Genomic DNA, 17,257 nt, shown 5'->3' with positions numbered 1-17,257 from the left:
CTTCCCACAGCCCCCATTGGCCTGGAGCGGCTAACCACGGCCAGCGGGAGCCACAATCAGCCGAACCTGCAGACGCGGCAGGTAAACAAACCGGCCCGGCCCACCAGGCTGCTTATACCCTGGCAGGCCGCAGACCAAAGGTTGCCGATCCCTGCTTAACGCATGCAAATTGCCCTTATTGCTCCTAACTTCATATTCCCATGTTAGACCCTGTGTGTAAAACTGGTCTACTCAGGGTTTATGGAGGGTGTCAGAATTTAGGCCAGTGAGAGTTCAGAATGCCTTGCAAGTGTGTGTGTTTTGCTGATGGAAGGCTGCAAAAATCTAATCAATTAAATAGCATTAGTAGAACAAGGAGATTATCAAGTTATGTCAGCCTATCTGTATTGTGAAGTAATGCATGCCTGTAGGCAATCACTGCAGAGTGGCACAGATCCCTTCGCCTCTGTCTCTGATGAAATTATTTCTTTTGGCTAATTAGGGTTGGAAGGATTGTATTTCTAATGATGTTTTTGAGCAGTAATTTTAATGACATGTTTGCATTCAGATCCTGTTATTTATTCAAAGTTTAATAGCTATGAGAATTGAGCCACACAAAAATCATTTAATATTTCGTCATTAATTTCTTACCCTTCCCTTTTTAACTATCCCCAAGCATTGTGGACTACAAATTCCAATAGCCAGTGAAGTTCATCATTTCTCTCAAGTAACATTTAACTCTTCTCTCCTTTCGCTCCAGGAACTGTGATAAATGATGAATGTATATTATCAAGTTTTAGTGGGTGAAAAAAATAGATGCCAGCTGACACCAACTAAAGCCCAAGTCTTTCAAGACTTCAATAATATATCGCATCTGGCATCGTTTGCTGATGATTAGTTCCTCATTTAAGAAGACAGTGTCATAATACACCTCTACCCCAATATAACGTGACCTGATATAACACGAATTCAGATATAACGCGGTAAAGCAGTGCTCTAGGTGGATAAGTTTAATATAATGCGATATAATGCAGTTTCACCTATAATGTTCGATATAATGTGGTTTCACCTATAACGCAGCAGCATCTCCAGACACCAGTGCACCAAGCATGTGCCTGGAGCAGCAAACCGCAGGGAGCACCCTGCCAGTCCTGTGAGGGCGGAAGCGAGGCTGCCTTCGGCAGCTTGCCTGCGGGAGGTCTGCCAGTCCTGCGGATTTGACAGCAATTCGGCAGTGGGTATATGCTGAAGCCGCAGGACTGGCAGATCTCCCACAGGCAAGCCACCAAAGGCGGCCTGCCTGCCGTGCTTGGGGTGGCAAAAAAGCTAGAGACGCCCCTGCTATAACGCAGTAAGATTTTTTGGCTCCCGAGGACAGCGTTATATCAGGGTAGAGGTATAGTATAATTGGCTTGGTCAAGCACAGTGTAATGCGCACTCTGTGAACCAACAGAGACAAAACCAACCCCAAATACTCCATCTACAGAGTGTCTTTACCATTAGGAAGTCCTGCTTTTGCCAATGTATAGTACACAATAATATAGGCAAACTGTGTTTCTCTTAAATCCTTAACAAAACAACTCTAGAGCAGTCTTTTTTCTTCATGCTATTGATCTCCATCCATGCTGCAGGGTGAAACTTAAAAGAGAAATGGTTTGATGACAACGCAGTGGTTCTCAAACTTTTTTCATATTGTGTACCACTTAAGACAGAGGTCCTTCCTGAGCCCAGACCCTCCTTGCAGTAACTATCATGCTTGGACACTGATAATAGGACAATGTTAAGAGGACAAGATTCTAAATAAACTCCCTCTAACGCAATGGGTGGAGATTCTGGATTCCATTTTCTCAATTTTGTATGTGCATCAGCTGCTTCCTCTCCATGGGTGCAGAACTCTATTAGGGTCAGTGAATGCCTGCAGACCCCACTGCTCTCATCTATCCATTTGCAGTTTGGCTCTTTCTCCTGTTTGTATCTATCAGCTTGAAATGATACCAAATGAAAACCTGTCAGAGAGACACAAAACAGCTGTCCAAGGATTTAAAAAAAGTGTTCTGGATGTTGTTGGAAAGCATGTCTGGAAACCCTGAGTCCTGGTCTGGACAACAACTAGCAGGAAGCATCACTGCTAGAAGACAGAGATCTTTGCTACTCTGATAAATACAACTTGGCCTCTACCTGGCAGTGTTCCACAGCCTACCAGTATGGGAGGGATAGCTCAGTGGTTTGCATATTGGCCTACTAAACCCAGCGTTGAGAGTTCAATCCTTGAGGGGGCCATTTAGGGATATGGGGAAAAAATCTGTTAGATGATTTAATTGGGAATTTGTCCTGCTTTGAGCAGAGGGTTAGACTAGATGATCTCCTGAGGTCCCTTCCAACCCTGATATTCTATGGTCCATAGACCACAGTTTGAGAAGCACTACGATAGAGAATGTCTTTAAAGAGAGCTTCTGCAATATACAAAGGCCAAATGAAAATGTCCCTGGGATCTACATTAAAAAACCTTTTCAAACCTCTCTTCTGGAAACAAATTTTCAATCTACAAAGCTGAGTCACTTGATTTATCTTTTCAAGGGTTGTAACTGTCTTTGTCTAGCCAACCAAGTCAGAGTTTTGAAGCCAGCAAAAAAGTTAAAATAAAAATGCCCGTCTACACAGAGCTTTCTCATGCATAAGGAATAGAGCTGAAATCAGCTTTGTTAACTGAAAAATGCCAGAGAATAACTCTTCTAGTATTTCTTGGACTCATAGCTGGCATTACTTGTATAGCATTTTGTGTATTTTCTGCATGATACCCAGTGACCCAGCGTCAGTATAATGCTTTGTCTACTTGCATCAGTTCCGGGGTTGTGAATTAAACTCTGTACAAATGTTCTGGATGATCCTAGGAACAAATTTGTAGAGATAGTCAAATTCATCCACGAAGAAGGAATGCTCTTCATCCGGGTCTGTTGCAATGGATTCCAGTTCATCCTGGGCTGCCCATGCAATTCCAACGGAATAAGATATGACCCCTGAAAAGACAACCAGCGTTTAAAATGGCCAGGTGTGTTTTCAAAACAGTCACTGCATTGAAATTGTTTTTTACAAAATCTGATCCCACAATAGATGTTATGTTTAGGGCATAAAATGAAGGGACCAGACTCTGGACTGTGGCTTCTGAGAGACATTATAGAAAGTGCAGCCAATGGGCCGCTCTTATGTACAACAGGCTCTGAAACTCTTTTGAGTGTTACAGCTAATTCCCCTCCCACCCACAATACAATGCTTACACTGGAGTCCCTGAAAGGAGCTGCATATAGCCACATACATCAGACCTATGTTGCTTCTGTGCCAGGAAAATTCTCCATGTCCCATTGCAGCTTATTTTACAGCCTCTATTTGAGCGTCCAACAAAAATTGAACCATATATACAGACACGGATGTGGGGAGGCAGTGTCAGCCCTGAAGAACAAGTCTTGCCAATGGCAAAAGGCATCAAACAGTAGTAGGCTGTTGCCTGAAAGACTGGCACAGAAGGTGTTTGAACATCCTACACTGAAAGCAAAAGTGAACTTTATACACACACTTCTTGTGGCTGTAGGCCTATAGAAACCCATTGAGCACTGCAGTGTGTGAGAGACATCCTGTCTGACAAATCTGACTACACTATTTTCTTACGGACTTCCCATCTTTTTACTCACCCACCTTCATCTTGATTAGCTCTAACAAGGCCATAGCTTAGGGTGGTGAGCTGCCCAAAAGTCCATCTACTGCCATAATGCAATGACCACTCTAACTGCCTTACCTCCATAAATGTTAAGCTACTGTATATAGGTGGAGTGGGCCACCGTAGCAGAAGATAGCACTAGTTTACCATTTTGATGAGCTGTCATGGCTGGCACTCGGACATCGTCATAAGACCTGCCATCTGTAATGAGAATCATTATCTTCCTCTTGTTGGGTTTAGATTTGCTGAAGAGCTGTTCAGAGGCATAGCTGATGGCTGCTCCAGTGCTGGTCCCTCCACTCCAGTAGTTAATTTGCTTAATAGCATTCAGAACATCTTGCTTCGTGCTGTGTTTGTCAAATCCAAACTCCAGCCTCTGCTCATAGGTGTACTGCACAGCTCCAATACGAGTGTCGGTGTCTGAAATCTCAAATTCTTTGCTTATGTTGGCTACAAATTGGAGGACAGTGCGGAAATTGCCAGTGCCAACGCTGCTGGAACCATCAATTACAAAGCCAATGTCAGCTGAATTTAGACACGTCTTGCTGCAAGCCAATCGATCAGTGTCACAGACCCGCTTCACCAAGGTCTGGACTACCTTGCGTAGGTTGAACCAGCTTGGCACGTTAATGGAATAGAAGCCATTTGTTCTGCATACAGCCTGCAGAGAGATGCAAATACAAAAGTAAAAAGGCACTTTTTGGGCATAATGTGGATTGAGTTCAATTATGTAAAGTGTGATCAACTAAAGCACTGGACATCGTGCCCCAACATTTATAAAACATGTGATGGAGCGGTCAGTGTTAATTGTCAGAAAAATTCAATATGAAAGTCCACCACCCTCTGAGTTTCGTTTTGTACACAGGTTATGTCAGAGTTAGGCCAAGAGTCAAAACTACAAATTCATTTTCAAATATCTTTGTTCATGTAGTTCAGAGTTATACTCTGTACAAAGTGGCCTTCTTGGGAGTTCCTTGTTTGACTGGCAATGGCTCCAGATCACATCCCCTCCAGTTAAAAGTAAAAAGATGAGGTTTTGTCCACCTGTCAGTCCTGCAAATTCAACATGGTACCTGAGAGTCAAGCTGCATTCTTTCTGGCTCATGCCGTCCCAACCAGAAATCAGGATCATGAAACAGAAATGTGGCACAAAAAAAAAAAATGTTGGTGATGCATAACCTAAAGGAGACTCTGACATGGTTGTGTTGGCTCCCCAGTGCAGTGGAAGCAAAATTTCTTAATTTTTTACAGCTTAGTAAATTAAGCAGTTATGACTCTGAATGCACATAGGGGGCAGGTGGAGGGAAGCTCTTCCAGACCTAACAAGAGGAGTTGGGAACTTGTGGTGAGGGAATGGATTTCTGGCTTGCTGGCTGGGTGCAGGGAGAGAGGAGGAGGAGGCTAGAATGTGGAGTATGTTGTAGGTAGGAGAGGTAGATTCAGAATTGTTTTAGAATGTAAAATCTTTAAGATGTTAATGTTCCAACTAACTTGTTGAGAGGGTTTTAGCCAGATTGTGTCTGCTCTTCATCGTCCACCTGAAAGGAGGGTTCAACTCTTTCTGTACTAGTGTCCACCCCAGTACATTTGGTGTCAGCAAATCTACCTTACGGCAGCTCTAAGTTAGTTCCGTACACATTGGTTTAGGCTTCACTTCATAGCCTCACTGTGTTTATTTTCTTCTATCTTGCTGCTCTTTTTATGTTCTGATACTGCCATTTACAGCCATAAGATAAATGCACAGAATCATAGGACTGGCAGGGACCTCAAGAGGTCATCTAGTCCAGTCCCCTGCCCTCATAGCAGGACAAAGTATTATCTAGACCATCCTTGACAGGTGTTTGTCTAACCTGCTTTTAAAAATCTCCAATGATGGAGATTCCACAACCTCCCTAGGCAATTTATTCCAGTGCTTAATCACCCTGACAGTTGGGAAGTTTTTTCTAATGTCCAACCTAAACCGCCCTTGCTGCAATTTAAGCCTATTGCTTCTTGTCCTAGCCTCAGAGGTTAAGGAGAAGAGTTTTTCTCCCTCCTCCTTGTAACAATCTTTTATGTACTTGAAAACTGTTATCAGGTCGCCCCTCAGTTTTCTCGTCTCCAACCTAAACAAACCCACTTTTTTCATAGGTCATGTTTTCTAGACCTTTAATCATTTTTGTTGCTCTTCTCTGGACTTTCTCCAATTTGTCCACATCTTTCCTGAAATGTGATGTCCAGAACTGGACACAGTACTCCAGGTGAGGCCTAATCAGTGCAGAGTGGAATAATTACTTCTTGTGTCTTGCTCACAACACTCCTGCTAATACATCCCAGAATGATGTTTGTTTTGCCAGCTTTGCCTTCCTGCTTGGGCCCCCTGCTCTCTATCTTCCGTGCTAGCTCTGGCAGGGTCACAGAGCCTCATTGTAGTTTTGCCCTTTTAAAAAATAAACGAAAACAAGACTATAAGCCAATCAAATACAGCCTAGAGACAGTCCAGCTAATGCCATTAAGGGCTTTCAAGCTCATAGGAAATGTATTTCATGGCAGAGTGACAATGGAAAGGGCTCAAAATCATCTTGCAGGGTAGCTCAGAGAACAAGTTGCTTTCTGAAAATACTTTCTAACTTCCACCCTGCATCCTGAGCCCTAGCTGATCTGGCATATCACACCTCATGTCACAACTTCATGCCAATTGGCCCTGCAGTACTTTTTAAAATGACATGAGTATTGGCTGCCTATCCAAAATGGTTTAAGGCTAGACCATCCATAGTGTAGATTGCAGGGATTCACTCTTCCAAGAGTAACCAGAAGTTTCATCTATTTGTAACAAAGCAATGAAGACGACATACCTCAAACAAGTTTACTGAGCAGACATTACTTACACCAATTAGCTGAATAATTAGTATGTGCCCCTGTGTTATGATTTCTCATTTAGACGTTTGTGGCTTTTATTTTGTTCTGTTGAAGAAATCTCACAAAAGCAGGTTGAGCTCCAGGTGTGTTTGGTATATGTAGCATTTTTAGGGTGCACTAAGTATCTTAAAAGGTATCAGTCTCTGTGGTATCCAGGTGCAATGACTTTTATAAGAACCAAATAGCATCACAGGAATGGGGTGATGTTTCTCCGTGGATGTGTGGGCTTTCCTGGCAGAGCTAGGTAGATACAGTCCGGGAGACTTAATATTCCAGCTGTTGGCAGGAAGGGAGTAGACTTTAAACGAAACTATTATTTCTGTCTCTCTCAGGAACCTCTATGGCTCTTATTACTGTACTGTGTGTAAGCACTCCACAGTCTCATGTATTTATCTAGCTTCACAATGCACCTGTGAGGTAGACAAGTAGTAGTATTCCTATGTGACCAACGGGGACTAAGGCACAAAATTATGTGTTGCATGCAGCCTGAACAGAAGTACCTAACTCTGCCTAACTCTGAGAGGACACACCCCTCTCAGTGATATCTCCCTATTGGCTAGTTTAGGCAGCTCCCTGCATAGCTTGCTGGCTGTTGTGGATCCCATTCTGAGAGATCTCTCTCCTTCATTCAATGTATAAGGAGCGTCAGCACCTAAATCAGGAATTGTGGATGCCATTCTTAGTCTGGTGATTTTCTAAGTGCCTAAAGCTAGGCATTGTGATGCAGGGCATTGTAATGCTTAAGTCCATTTGTGGATCCAGGCCAGAGAGACTAAGGCCTTGGCTACACTGGCACTTTACAGCGCTGCAACTTTCGCGCTCAGGGGTGTGAAAAAACACCCCCCTGAGCGCTGCAAGATACAGCGCTGTAAAGCCTCAGTGTAATCACTGCCGCAGCGCTGGGAGCTGCGCTGCAAGCTACACCTGTAGAGGATGTGGAGTACCTGCAGCGCTGGGAGAGCTCTCTCTCAGCGCTGGCGCTCCGACCACACTCACCGCGGCAGCGCTTTGAAATTTCAAGTGTAGCCATACCCTGAGGGTATTCTACACTGGCAGAGTTACAGTGCTGCTCAGAGAGCGCTGAAGGGAACCAGCTGTTGTGAGTTCACACCGTCAGCTGCCTGTGCAATAGCATGTATTTTTTGTTTTTTATATTAAAAACTTTATTTAACTACTTGAATAATTTACAACAGATATCAGAATGAAAAAGTATATATTTCTCCACAACAGATGTGTATACAAACCAAGCTTATCAGTATACTAAAATGAACCAGGCCAAAACAGCTACATCTTGAATTCATATTACCGGGCATCAAATATAACCAATCTTTTTGTTCTGTTCTTGTACATTATTCTGTACCCACATTCTTGACACCTGATAGGATCTCTTGCTTTTATTTCATTTTTGGTGTCACATTCTCCACAAATGTAAATCATTGGCTGTTGCTTTGGAGGCTGAACATCCTTTTGAGAATCCATATTCTGTCCGGAGCAGGCTCCGCTCTGCTCCTCTCGGGTCACACTTGTGGCACTTGCAGCGGTATTCGGAGCAGTGCACTCTGAGTAGCTAACCTACAGAGCATCTCTTCCTCTTCTGCTGCTAAGAGTTGTGGAAGGTAGAGGGGGTCGCAGGGCATCCTGGGTCCTGTCCCAATGCCCCATGATGCTTTGCTTCGCATCCCAGCAATCCCTGTGCTTCCGTCTGCATTTGGCACCACCTTTCAGTGGTTTGTGTACTGTGTGCTCTGCCTCTTCGGTCTTCAGGAATGGATCCCGCACTATTGACCAATATGCTGCTTGCTCTGACTAATGCATCATGAATGACAGTGGAGTTATTCCTTAAACTACAAAGGCAAGAGGAGTGCAACACTGATCTTGCCATGCATATTAGCTATGACATGAGATGGCCTGTGGCATTCACGGAGGCGCTGACCACAGTCGAATGCCACTTTTGGGCTTGGGAAACAAGCACTGAATGGTGAGATCGCATCGTCATGCATGTCTAGGAGTGGTTGCAGAACTTTTGGATGAGGAAAGTCATTCATGGGACTGTGTAATGAGCTCGCCCCAGCCCTGCGGCGCAAGGACACGAGAATGAGAGCCGCCCTGCCATTGGAGATGCGCGTGGTGATTGCACTGTGGAAACTGGCTACTCCAGACTGCTACCGATTGGTCGCTAACCAGTTTGGAGTGGAAAAGTCAACTGTTGGACTCATGTTGACAGAAGTGTGCAGGGCCGTTAATCACATCCTGCTCCAAAAGACACTGATTCTGGGCAACATACGTGACATTGTGGATGACTTTGCACAAATAGGATTCCTTAACTGTGGAGGGGCGATAGATGGCATCCATATTCCAGTTCTGGCACCAAACCACCTCGCCACTGAGTACACTAATCAGAAGGGGTATTACTCTATGGTTCTCCAGGCACTTGTGGATCATCATGGGCATTTCACAGACATTAACATAGGCTGGTCCGGAAAGGTGCATGATGCACACATCTTTCTGAACACTGGCCTGTTGAGGCTGCAAGCAGGGACTTCCTTCTCAGACTAGAAGATCATGGTAGGAGAAGTTGAAATGCCCATTTTGATCCTGGGATACCCCTCCTTATGAAGCCATACATGGGGAACCTTGATAGTAGTAAGGAGTGGTTCAACAACAGGCTGAGCAAGTGGAGAATGACTGTTGAATGTACTTTTGGCTGTTTAAAGACCCGCTGGTGCTGCCTATATGGGAGGCTTGACCTGACCAATGACAATATTCCTATGCTTAAAGCCCTGTGCTGTACACTCCATAATATTTGTGAAGGGAAGGGTGAAAGCTTCACTCTGGGATGGACTACTGAGGCTCAGCACCTGGAGGCTGAATTTGAACAGCCAGAGACTAGGGCTATTAGAGGGGTGCAGGGCGGAGCCATAAGGATCAGGGATGCCTGGAGGCAGCAATTTTGAAGGTGAAAGCCACTAATATTTGTTGCTATGCTCAGCAGCATAATACATGTAATGTTAGGAGATGATTGTGATTGGTGGAGATGATGCACTATGAAGGTCTAAGAAAATTGCCTGTTGCTCTGTAGGGCTCTGTTTGCTTTCAATTAATGGAATAAAGATTGCTTTCAAACCAAAACAATTCTTTTATTAAAAAAACAACTGGAGAGGGGAGAGAAACAAAAAACACATATGCAGGGGGATGGGAGAAGGAGGCTCTCAGGAGGAGGTTGGGTCCTGGAACAGTTAAAGATTTGTGTATCTCCAGGTATCATATCCAGCCTTCTCCTTTGGAGTACAGTGCAGCAGGTGCTGTACTTCAGCAGGGCTGAACTGCAGAGGGATGGGTGTTGAGTGCAGTGGGTACTGGGAGTCAGCAGAGCTGGACTGTGATGGGGCAGGAGTGGAATGCAGCAGGTACAGACTGGAGCCAGGAGGTTATAAGTGTGTGTTTGTTGGTGGTGTCTGAGGGGCATATGGGAAAGAGTTTTGTGACAGTGGCTGCAGGGGAGGGCAGGTGTGGATCTGATTGGTTTGGAGTGCTTTTAGTGCCTGGAGCGTGTCCACTTGGCGCTCCATAACCTTTAAGAGCCATTCCATGGCTTTGTTCTGGTGCACTGCATTCTCCTTTCAGTCCCTCTTCTCGCTGTCCCGCCATTCCTTCAATTCTTGTTTTTTGACCTCTCCCCAGTAATGGCAGAGTAGCGTGGGAAAGTTACCCTTAATGGGGCAAGAAACAAAGCAGCTCTGCCAAAGAACCTGTGGCAGTGAATTGCCCAGTATCTCCATGAGAGTTTCCTGGAGATCTGAGGAAGATTCCTGTGAAGTGAGGGAGTCAATCAACACCCTGTTCCACTGCTCAGCCTAGGCACGTGGTGGTACGTGCATCATACAGACACAAGCCTGCAACCGTCCCCTGCCCCCCTAACAACTCACTTTAGCGATTCCCAAAATCAAAGCCATTTACCAGGGTCGTCCTCTCTTGTTTACGCTTCACCAAGATCTGACAGCTGTGATTAACTAGCCTTCTCTGGGGCAGAAAAGGGCTGCATGCATCTCTGACCTCTGAGTCATCCTCTGCCTCTAGGTTTGCCTCCCCCTCCACATCCTTGTCCAAGATTTCCTCCTCATGGCTTGGTCCACTTTTGACTGGCACGCGAGCCACCGAAGTATTCACAGTGGAGGTGGGGTCACAACCAAGTATCATATCCAGGTCTTTGTAGAACTAGGAGCTTGTGGGCACAGCACCGGAATGGCGGTTTACCTCCTGCGCCATGTGATAGGCGTTCTGCAGCACCTGCACTGCAGTGTGTCCCAGTCATGTCCCCTTTCTGTCATGCCACATGAAATCTGTCCATAGGTATCATAATTCCTATGGCTGGAGCGCAGCTGGGACTGGACAGCCTCCTCTCCCCAAATGCTGATGAGGTCCAGCAGCTCAGAATTGCTCCAAAAGGGGGATTTGCCTGGTGAATGGAGCAGGCATGGCCACCTGGAAAGATGCACTGAGACCACTGCATATCACCAAGCAAACAGGAAGGGGACTTTCAAAATTCCAAAGGAATTTACAGGGTAGGGATGATGATTGGTCACCTGAGAGCAGGGCAGTAGAGTTCAAAGTGATGACTAGAAAGGCGAGAACAGGCATTGTGGGACACCTCCCAGAGGCCAGTTGCAGCGCTGTAATTGACCAGGGTGTCTACAGTGGCACTGCAGCGCCGTACCCCCGGTGCAGAAAGCTGTATGCTTGGGGTGGATTTTTTTACAGTGCTGCAACTGTGCAGTTTCTGTGTACCAAGTGGCTTGGCTGTGTGTACACCTCAGTGTGTACACAGGAGTTACTGTGCAGAAACTTGCCAGTGTAGACAAGGTCATAGTTACTTTTCCAAGGTTGCACAGGAAGTCTGTGAGGGAACAGGGAGATGAACTGAGCTCTTCCAAGCCCCAGGCCTAGCATCCTAGGCACTAAAAATTTGAGTTATAGTTATTACTTCATATGGCAAGGGTGCTGAAGGTAGCATTTAAGAAAAAATGTCTTCATAACATCTACAAAAGGGTTGAAGAATGGCTGTTATGCATGTCCATTGGCTGCTATATTCAATAACATTTAAAATTTAGAAATATGTATTTTCATAATACCAAGTGTTTAGTTTGCCACAGGGACTCATTAAGAACTGTTGATGAAACCTATATTTTAAAATAAAGCCATTTTTAGTTAGAACTTCAAAATTTCCAGACTTTTTTTCAGAATATTCTGGTTTCCCTTTCCATAACTCCAGAATGCTCTGACAGATTTACATCATGCATAGCAAACATAAAACACCTCCAAAATTGGCTGCTCACTTGCATGCCACACCATGGTTCAGTCCAAAGCAGTTTGAAACTGGTAAGATGTTCACACCTTGTCTTAACTTCCCCCAGTTACGGATTTATAATGGAAACATTGGAAATTTAAGTAGTAGAGGGGTCAAAAGTGTTGCTTTCTGATGAGTAGTCTAGGAGCGGGGCTTAGACGGACTTATTGATGCTAGAAGTCTTTTTACTAAGCTACTGAGCTGTTTCTAGCCTATGTAGTGGATGGTCAGTGGATCAAAAATTGTGGGTGTCACCTAATTTATTAATATCATTTAAAATAATTTTGTGTGTTCAGCGACACCTCAAAATCACATTTTTAAGTTGTCTGTTTTTACTGACTTTGTGCTATTGTGCCTTCTCTTGGATGTGGAAACGGGAGTTGTTTATGACCTTAGTACTAGCATGGGGCTCAAGGGCCTCTCAAACTTTGTTGAATGGGAGAATCACAGCGTTGATACAAATAAAAACTTCTGAGTCAGTTACGCTAGTGAAAATTCAGAGTAACTCCATTAGCTTCAGTGGAATTACTCCAGATTTACACTTGCATTTTGTAACTGGAAACAGAATGTGGCTTTTAATGTCATAACTCATACAAATCCTAACAACAGTAATATTAAAGACATTATTTCATTAAAAAAGGCAAAAGACATGCTTTAATATATACAACACTAGTTTCTACTGTAGTTGTTCAAGATAATAAAAATCATATGAGAATTCTAGTGGGGAAGGATGGTATTAGGAATGCAGTGATTTCAAGGGAAGGTATTTTTTGCAATCTATTTATTTGTGTGGTCTGGTATTTTTGTAATGCAGGGATATAGACAGGAGCTTTATACAGCCTTAATCCAAGCCTTAAAAATGGTATTTGTTTCTAGCTCAGATCATTCATGGAATATAGAAAAACAGGGATTAGAAATGGAAAAGATCTATAGTGTTTGGTTATCTGTCCACATTTGCCAGCCAGCACGGAATTGTGGCTCACAGCCTGTTTTCTAACACTTTGTCAAGTCTAGCTTTACAAGTCCCAAATGCTGTGGTTTTCACCACATCCCCTGGGAGACTATTTCATAGCTGAATGGATCTCACTGTAAGGAAGTTCCCCCCTCTCTTAATTAGCCAGTAAAAATGTTACTGGTTCTTCATTCCAGCCGTTCTTTTCTAGTGTAGGCACAATGTAATATAGCCAGCCTCAGACAAACATAATTATGAACCCATGACTAGACCATTGCTGCCCATTGCTGTTCAACATTCAAATTTTAGATTTTATGGCAATTCTTACAGAGAAACCATAACCATAAGAAAGAAGGAAAAAAAAAAAAGGGAGTGGAGGAAGAGAGCAACCTCATCCAAGATGGGCTCAAATCAAACCATCAGATCCAAACACCCTGAAAACCTTAGTAACATTCAGGCCTAGCTCCAGGCTTTGCACTGTGAACCCAGATCTAGTTTCATGTACCCTATTCCCCAGTACCTTGTCCACAAAGTTGGGTTCAATAACATTCTGTTTTTCGTTTTCATCAGCTCCTTCAATGGTGACAAAGAAAATGTTGATTCCAGATTCTCTTGCCAGTCTGGAGGCCTCCTCTACCTTATCGGTGGGCCATCCATCCACCAGCACTATGGCTACATTGGGTGCTCCACCTCGGTTTCCATTGGAATCCAAAAAGAAGTTTTTGTTAACAAATGAAAGTGCCTTCCCTGTAAGAGAAGTGAATGGGAGGATGTTATATCCTATTGACAGTAACCAGGCTCTTTAGACACAGCAACACTGAACCCTGAGATTCACTGACCTAGAGGTCAAATTCCAGGCCTAGAGCACAGGGAAAGGGGTGCATTAGCAAAGATAGAGTGGAGGCAGCTTGACATGGCTACACAAACAGGAACGGGAGCCACCTGCAATAGTCCAAGTTTATGCCCTACCCTGGTTCTAACAGAGGTGCGAACTTCACCCTTTCTCTGCTCCTCTTTATTAGCGCTGATGAGCAAAGAGAGCACCAGGCTCAGATGTGCCAGGGGAGCTGCTGATGAGGTTGAAGGAGAAGAGCGACACCCCACAACTCTCAACTTTCCTGAAAACCAAACCAAGGCAGGAGCAGTGGAAACTAGACGTTAAAAAAATTAATTAGAAAAAAATCTTTTACATGAGATGGGATCAAAATCTCACTGACTAATGCACGTAAGTTATCATTAAAAGGTCTTTGCTAGCTCCTTTCTCCCCAGATCAGTGCAATGGAGGGGGCAGAGAAGTTCTAATACCCTTGTTAGTCTGATGGTGATATACGCAACAGAGGATGCCCGAGACATGTTCTTGAGCATGAGGTCATCATCTGCCAAGCCTGGTTCCATGGTGCTGCAATGAGCTTATTTGCCCATGAGAATTAGGATCCCACATCCCATGGTCTTTCTCGGGTTAAGGAATTGCAGATATGCTACCCCCATTCCACATACCAACATTAGAACGTCCTCCTTTCTGTGGAATTTTCTCAATGGCATTTTTCACATCCCTGGAGTTTGCATGAGTTTTGAGGTTAAATTCTGTAGAAGGGTCATCGCTAACATGTAAATAAGAAAAAATAAAAGTAGCTATCAGTTTTTGTTTTCCATGTAGCATGGTTCCATTTATAATTGCTTTAGTAATGCTGCCTGGGGAAGGAAGAGGAAGACTCGTCATGTAAGGCAGTTCACTACATAGTAACAGAGGAGACCCTTAAAAGGTCGTCTCTAGTGTTTCCTATATAAACATGTTGGTATACCTGTAAAACACAAATGATAAAGTAACAGGCATTAGTGAAGACATGCCAATGGAATCTTAAATGTTTCTTTGGCAGTGGACATCTCTGAACTTGTTCAGTAGAGCAGTGGTTTTCAACCTGTGGTCCACAGACCCTGGCGGGGAGGGCGGTCCACAGACTAGGTCTAAGATTTCCAAATAGGTCTGCACCTCCATTCAAAAGTTTTTAGGGGTCAGCAAATGGGAAAAAAGGTTGAAAACCACTATAGTAGAGGCGACTAGCTTGCCTGTGGTAATGGTGTAACAGAGTTATATGAATTACAGGGCTTCTTTCATTTGAAAGCTATTTTTAGGTAACTTTACAACATGTATTAAAAAAAAAAGCTTGGTGTGTATTTTTGTTTCACCTTTTAGTACTGTGCTGCTATTGGTATGTAAATTGAACTTCAAAGTCTATTTTGTACTAGTCTCATTAGTTTACAAGGTTACTTCCTGCTTAAGAAAACCCTCTCATTTATTTCAGTGATTTTTATCACTTTGTTATTAGTTAGCAGGAAAAGAATAAAAACATTTAGGGCTAGAAGGGACCATTATGATCATCTAGTCTGACCTCCAGCATCTTGTTTACTTCTGTCTATGTTCAATCTTTGAAGATAACCAAGTAGATTTTTCCCATAGACATTTTTATTCAGTCTCCTAATACTCCAAATATATTATTCCCCAAGTTTCCAAAGTTGAATTTTAGATAGTTTCTCTTATTTAGAATAGATGTGGTATAAAATAATAAGTGATCACTCCAAAATGAGTTGGGAACAGTGCAGGAGTGACCCTGGACAGGATGAGATAGAGCCAGATGTTACCGGGAGGCACTCTTACCCATACTGAACAATGCCCATGAGAGGACCAGCTACGCCAACATCAAGAGCTTGAGCCACATCACTGAGGAATTGTTTTTGGATCTGAAAACGGCGTTTACCGATGCTCCAGCTCCCATCAATCAAGAAGGACAAATCAACTTTGCAATCTGAGACAGGAAATAATAATGAGACACTAAAGATCTGTGAAGGGTATTTTTGTTGTTTGTTAGATTTGATTTTCCTCTGACAGGAAATCAAGGCATGAACGTTATAGCTGACAACCTATCTCACTATGTGACCGCAGCAGAAAATTCTCATTCCTATTCATTTTCAGAGGATCATTGTCATCCAGTCTGACCTCTTCTATAACATGGGCCAGAGAATTTCACTCAGTCATGACTGTATTGGATCCAATAACTATAACAGACGTGATATGCAACCTTGATCCTTAATCCTACACACCGGATACAGGGAAATCCAGTCAATCTGTTAAAACCCTGAGTCTGAAATTCCTGTTCCATGGAAGAAAATGGCAAAACTCCTATTTATTTCAATAGAACTAGGATTTCACCTGGAGTATTTAGGCTTTGCAGGTGAAGTACAGGGTGGCTGAGAAGGTGCAATCTATATCCCCCCAGTAAGTGAGGTGCTGTAGATTACTGTCCCTGGCTGCTAGTCCATGAGTAGGAATAGCCACTGCAGGGCTTCTGTGCCTGTTGCATTATGGTGGGGCCACTGAATCCGAATTACTGGAGGTCTCTCACCTCCGCAGCCTGCTGCATTGTGAACAGGTAACACTACTGAACAAATTGTGATTTTCTCAGTGTAGCTACTTGAGCGGGGGAGGCCTTTCTTCAAGTGGCTACTGAAATCAAATCCTAGTAATGCTGCATGCTATAGCACTAGAGAAGTGGCTCTAAACCTTTCCAGACGACTGGACCCATTTCAGGAGTCTGATTTGTCTTGTGTATCCCAAGTTTCACTTCCCTTAAAAACGACTTGCTTACAAAATCAGACATAAAAATACAAAAGTATCCCAGCTCGCTAATACTGAAAAATCGCTTACTTCCTCATTTTTGCCATATAATTATAAAATAAATCAATCAGAATATAAATATTGTACTTACATATCAGTGTACAGTATATGGAGCAGTATAAACAAGTCACTGCATGAAATTTTAGTTTGTACTGACTTTGCTCGTACTTTTTCTGTAGCCTATCATAAAACTAGGCAAATACCTAGATGAGGTGCTGTACCCCTGGAAGACCTCTATGTACCCGCAGGGGTACACATACCCCTGGTTGAAAACCACTGCACTAGAGGCTTTTATATGAGAATGGTTCAGTGATTACTTTGGCTGGTGTGTAATTAATTCCGAGACTGATAATCTCATGTGGTGTCTTCAGATTTAGTGTAGATGCATTTGAAACTGAACTATAGACTCTTACATGAATATATGCAAGCCAACATACCTTACTGTACAGGATCACTCTAGAAAAGCCAAGCTTATCCCTAAACAAACTCCCCCCTCTAATTGCACAGAAGTGCTTGATCCATAATAATCCGCAAACGGTCTCTTTGGTCATTAACAGCCTGATCTTGCTTCTATTCCAGTCAATGGCAAAACACTCATTGATTTGAATGGAACCAAAATTTGGTTTAACTAGAGTGCTAATTAAGGTTTTTTTGCCTCAATGTAAACCCCATAATTCCTCTTTGATGTTACTTCCTACC

At 43.4% G+C, this 17,257-nt stretch overlaps 1 protein-coding gene and 1 pseudogene across 1 annotated transcript in view; both read right to left on the bottom strand.

Annotated features, from left to right (window-relative positions):
• Positions 1 to 2,366: 2,366 nt before the first annotated feature.
• Positions 2,367 to 17,257, bottom strand: part of VIT (vitrin) — a 90,473-nt gene continuing 75,582 nt past the window's right edge. Inside the window, 5 exon segments of the mRNA XM_030554281.1 lie at positions 2,367 to 2,996; positions 3,839 to 4,352; positions 13,406 to 13,632; positions 14,383 to 14,486; positions 15,542 to 15,689. Coding sequence (XP_030410141.1) covers positions 2,818 to 2,996; positions 3,839 to 4,352; positions 13,406 to 13,632; positions 14,383 to 14,486; positions 15,542 to 15,689 — 1,172 coding nt within the window. The 3' untranslated portion in view covers positions 2,367 to 2,817.
• LOC115647567 lies at positions 7,788 to 8,078 on the bottom strand (annotated as a pseudogene).

This window comes from Gopherus evgoodei, chromosome 3, assembly GCF_007399415.2.
Source record: "Gopherus evgoodei ecotype Sinaloan lineage chromosome 3, rGopEvg1_v1.p, whole genome shotgun sequence".
NCBI lineage: Eukaryota > Metazoa > Chordata > Testudines > Testudinidae > Gopherus > Gopherus evgoodei.
This window is presented reverse-complemented; position numbering and strand designations above follow the sequence as displayed.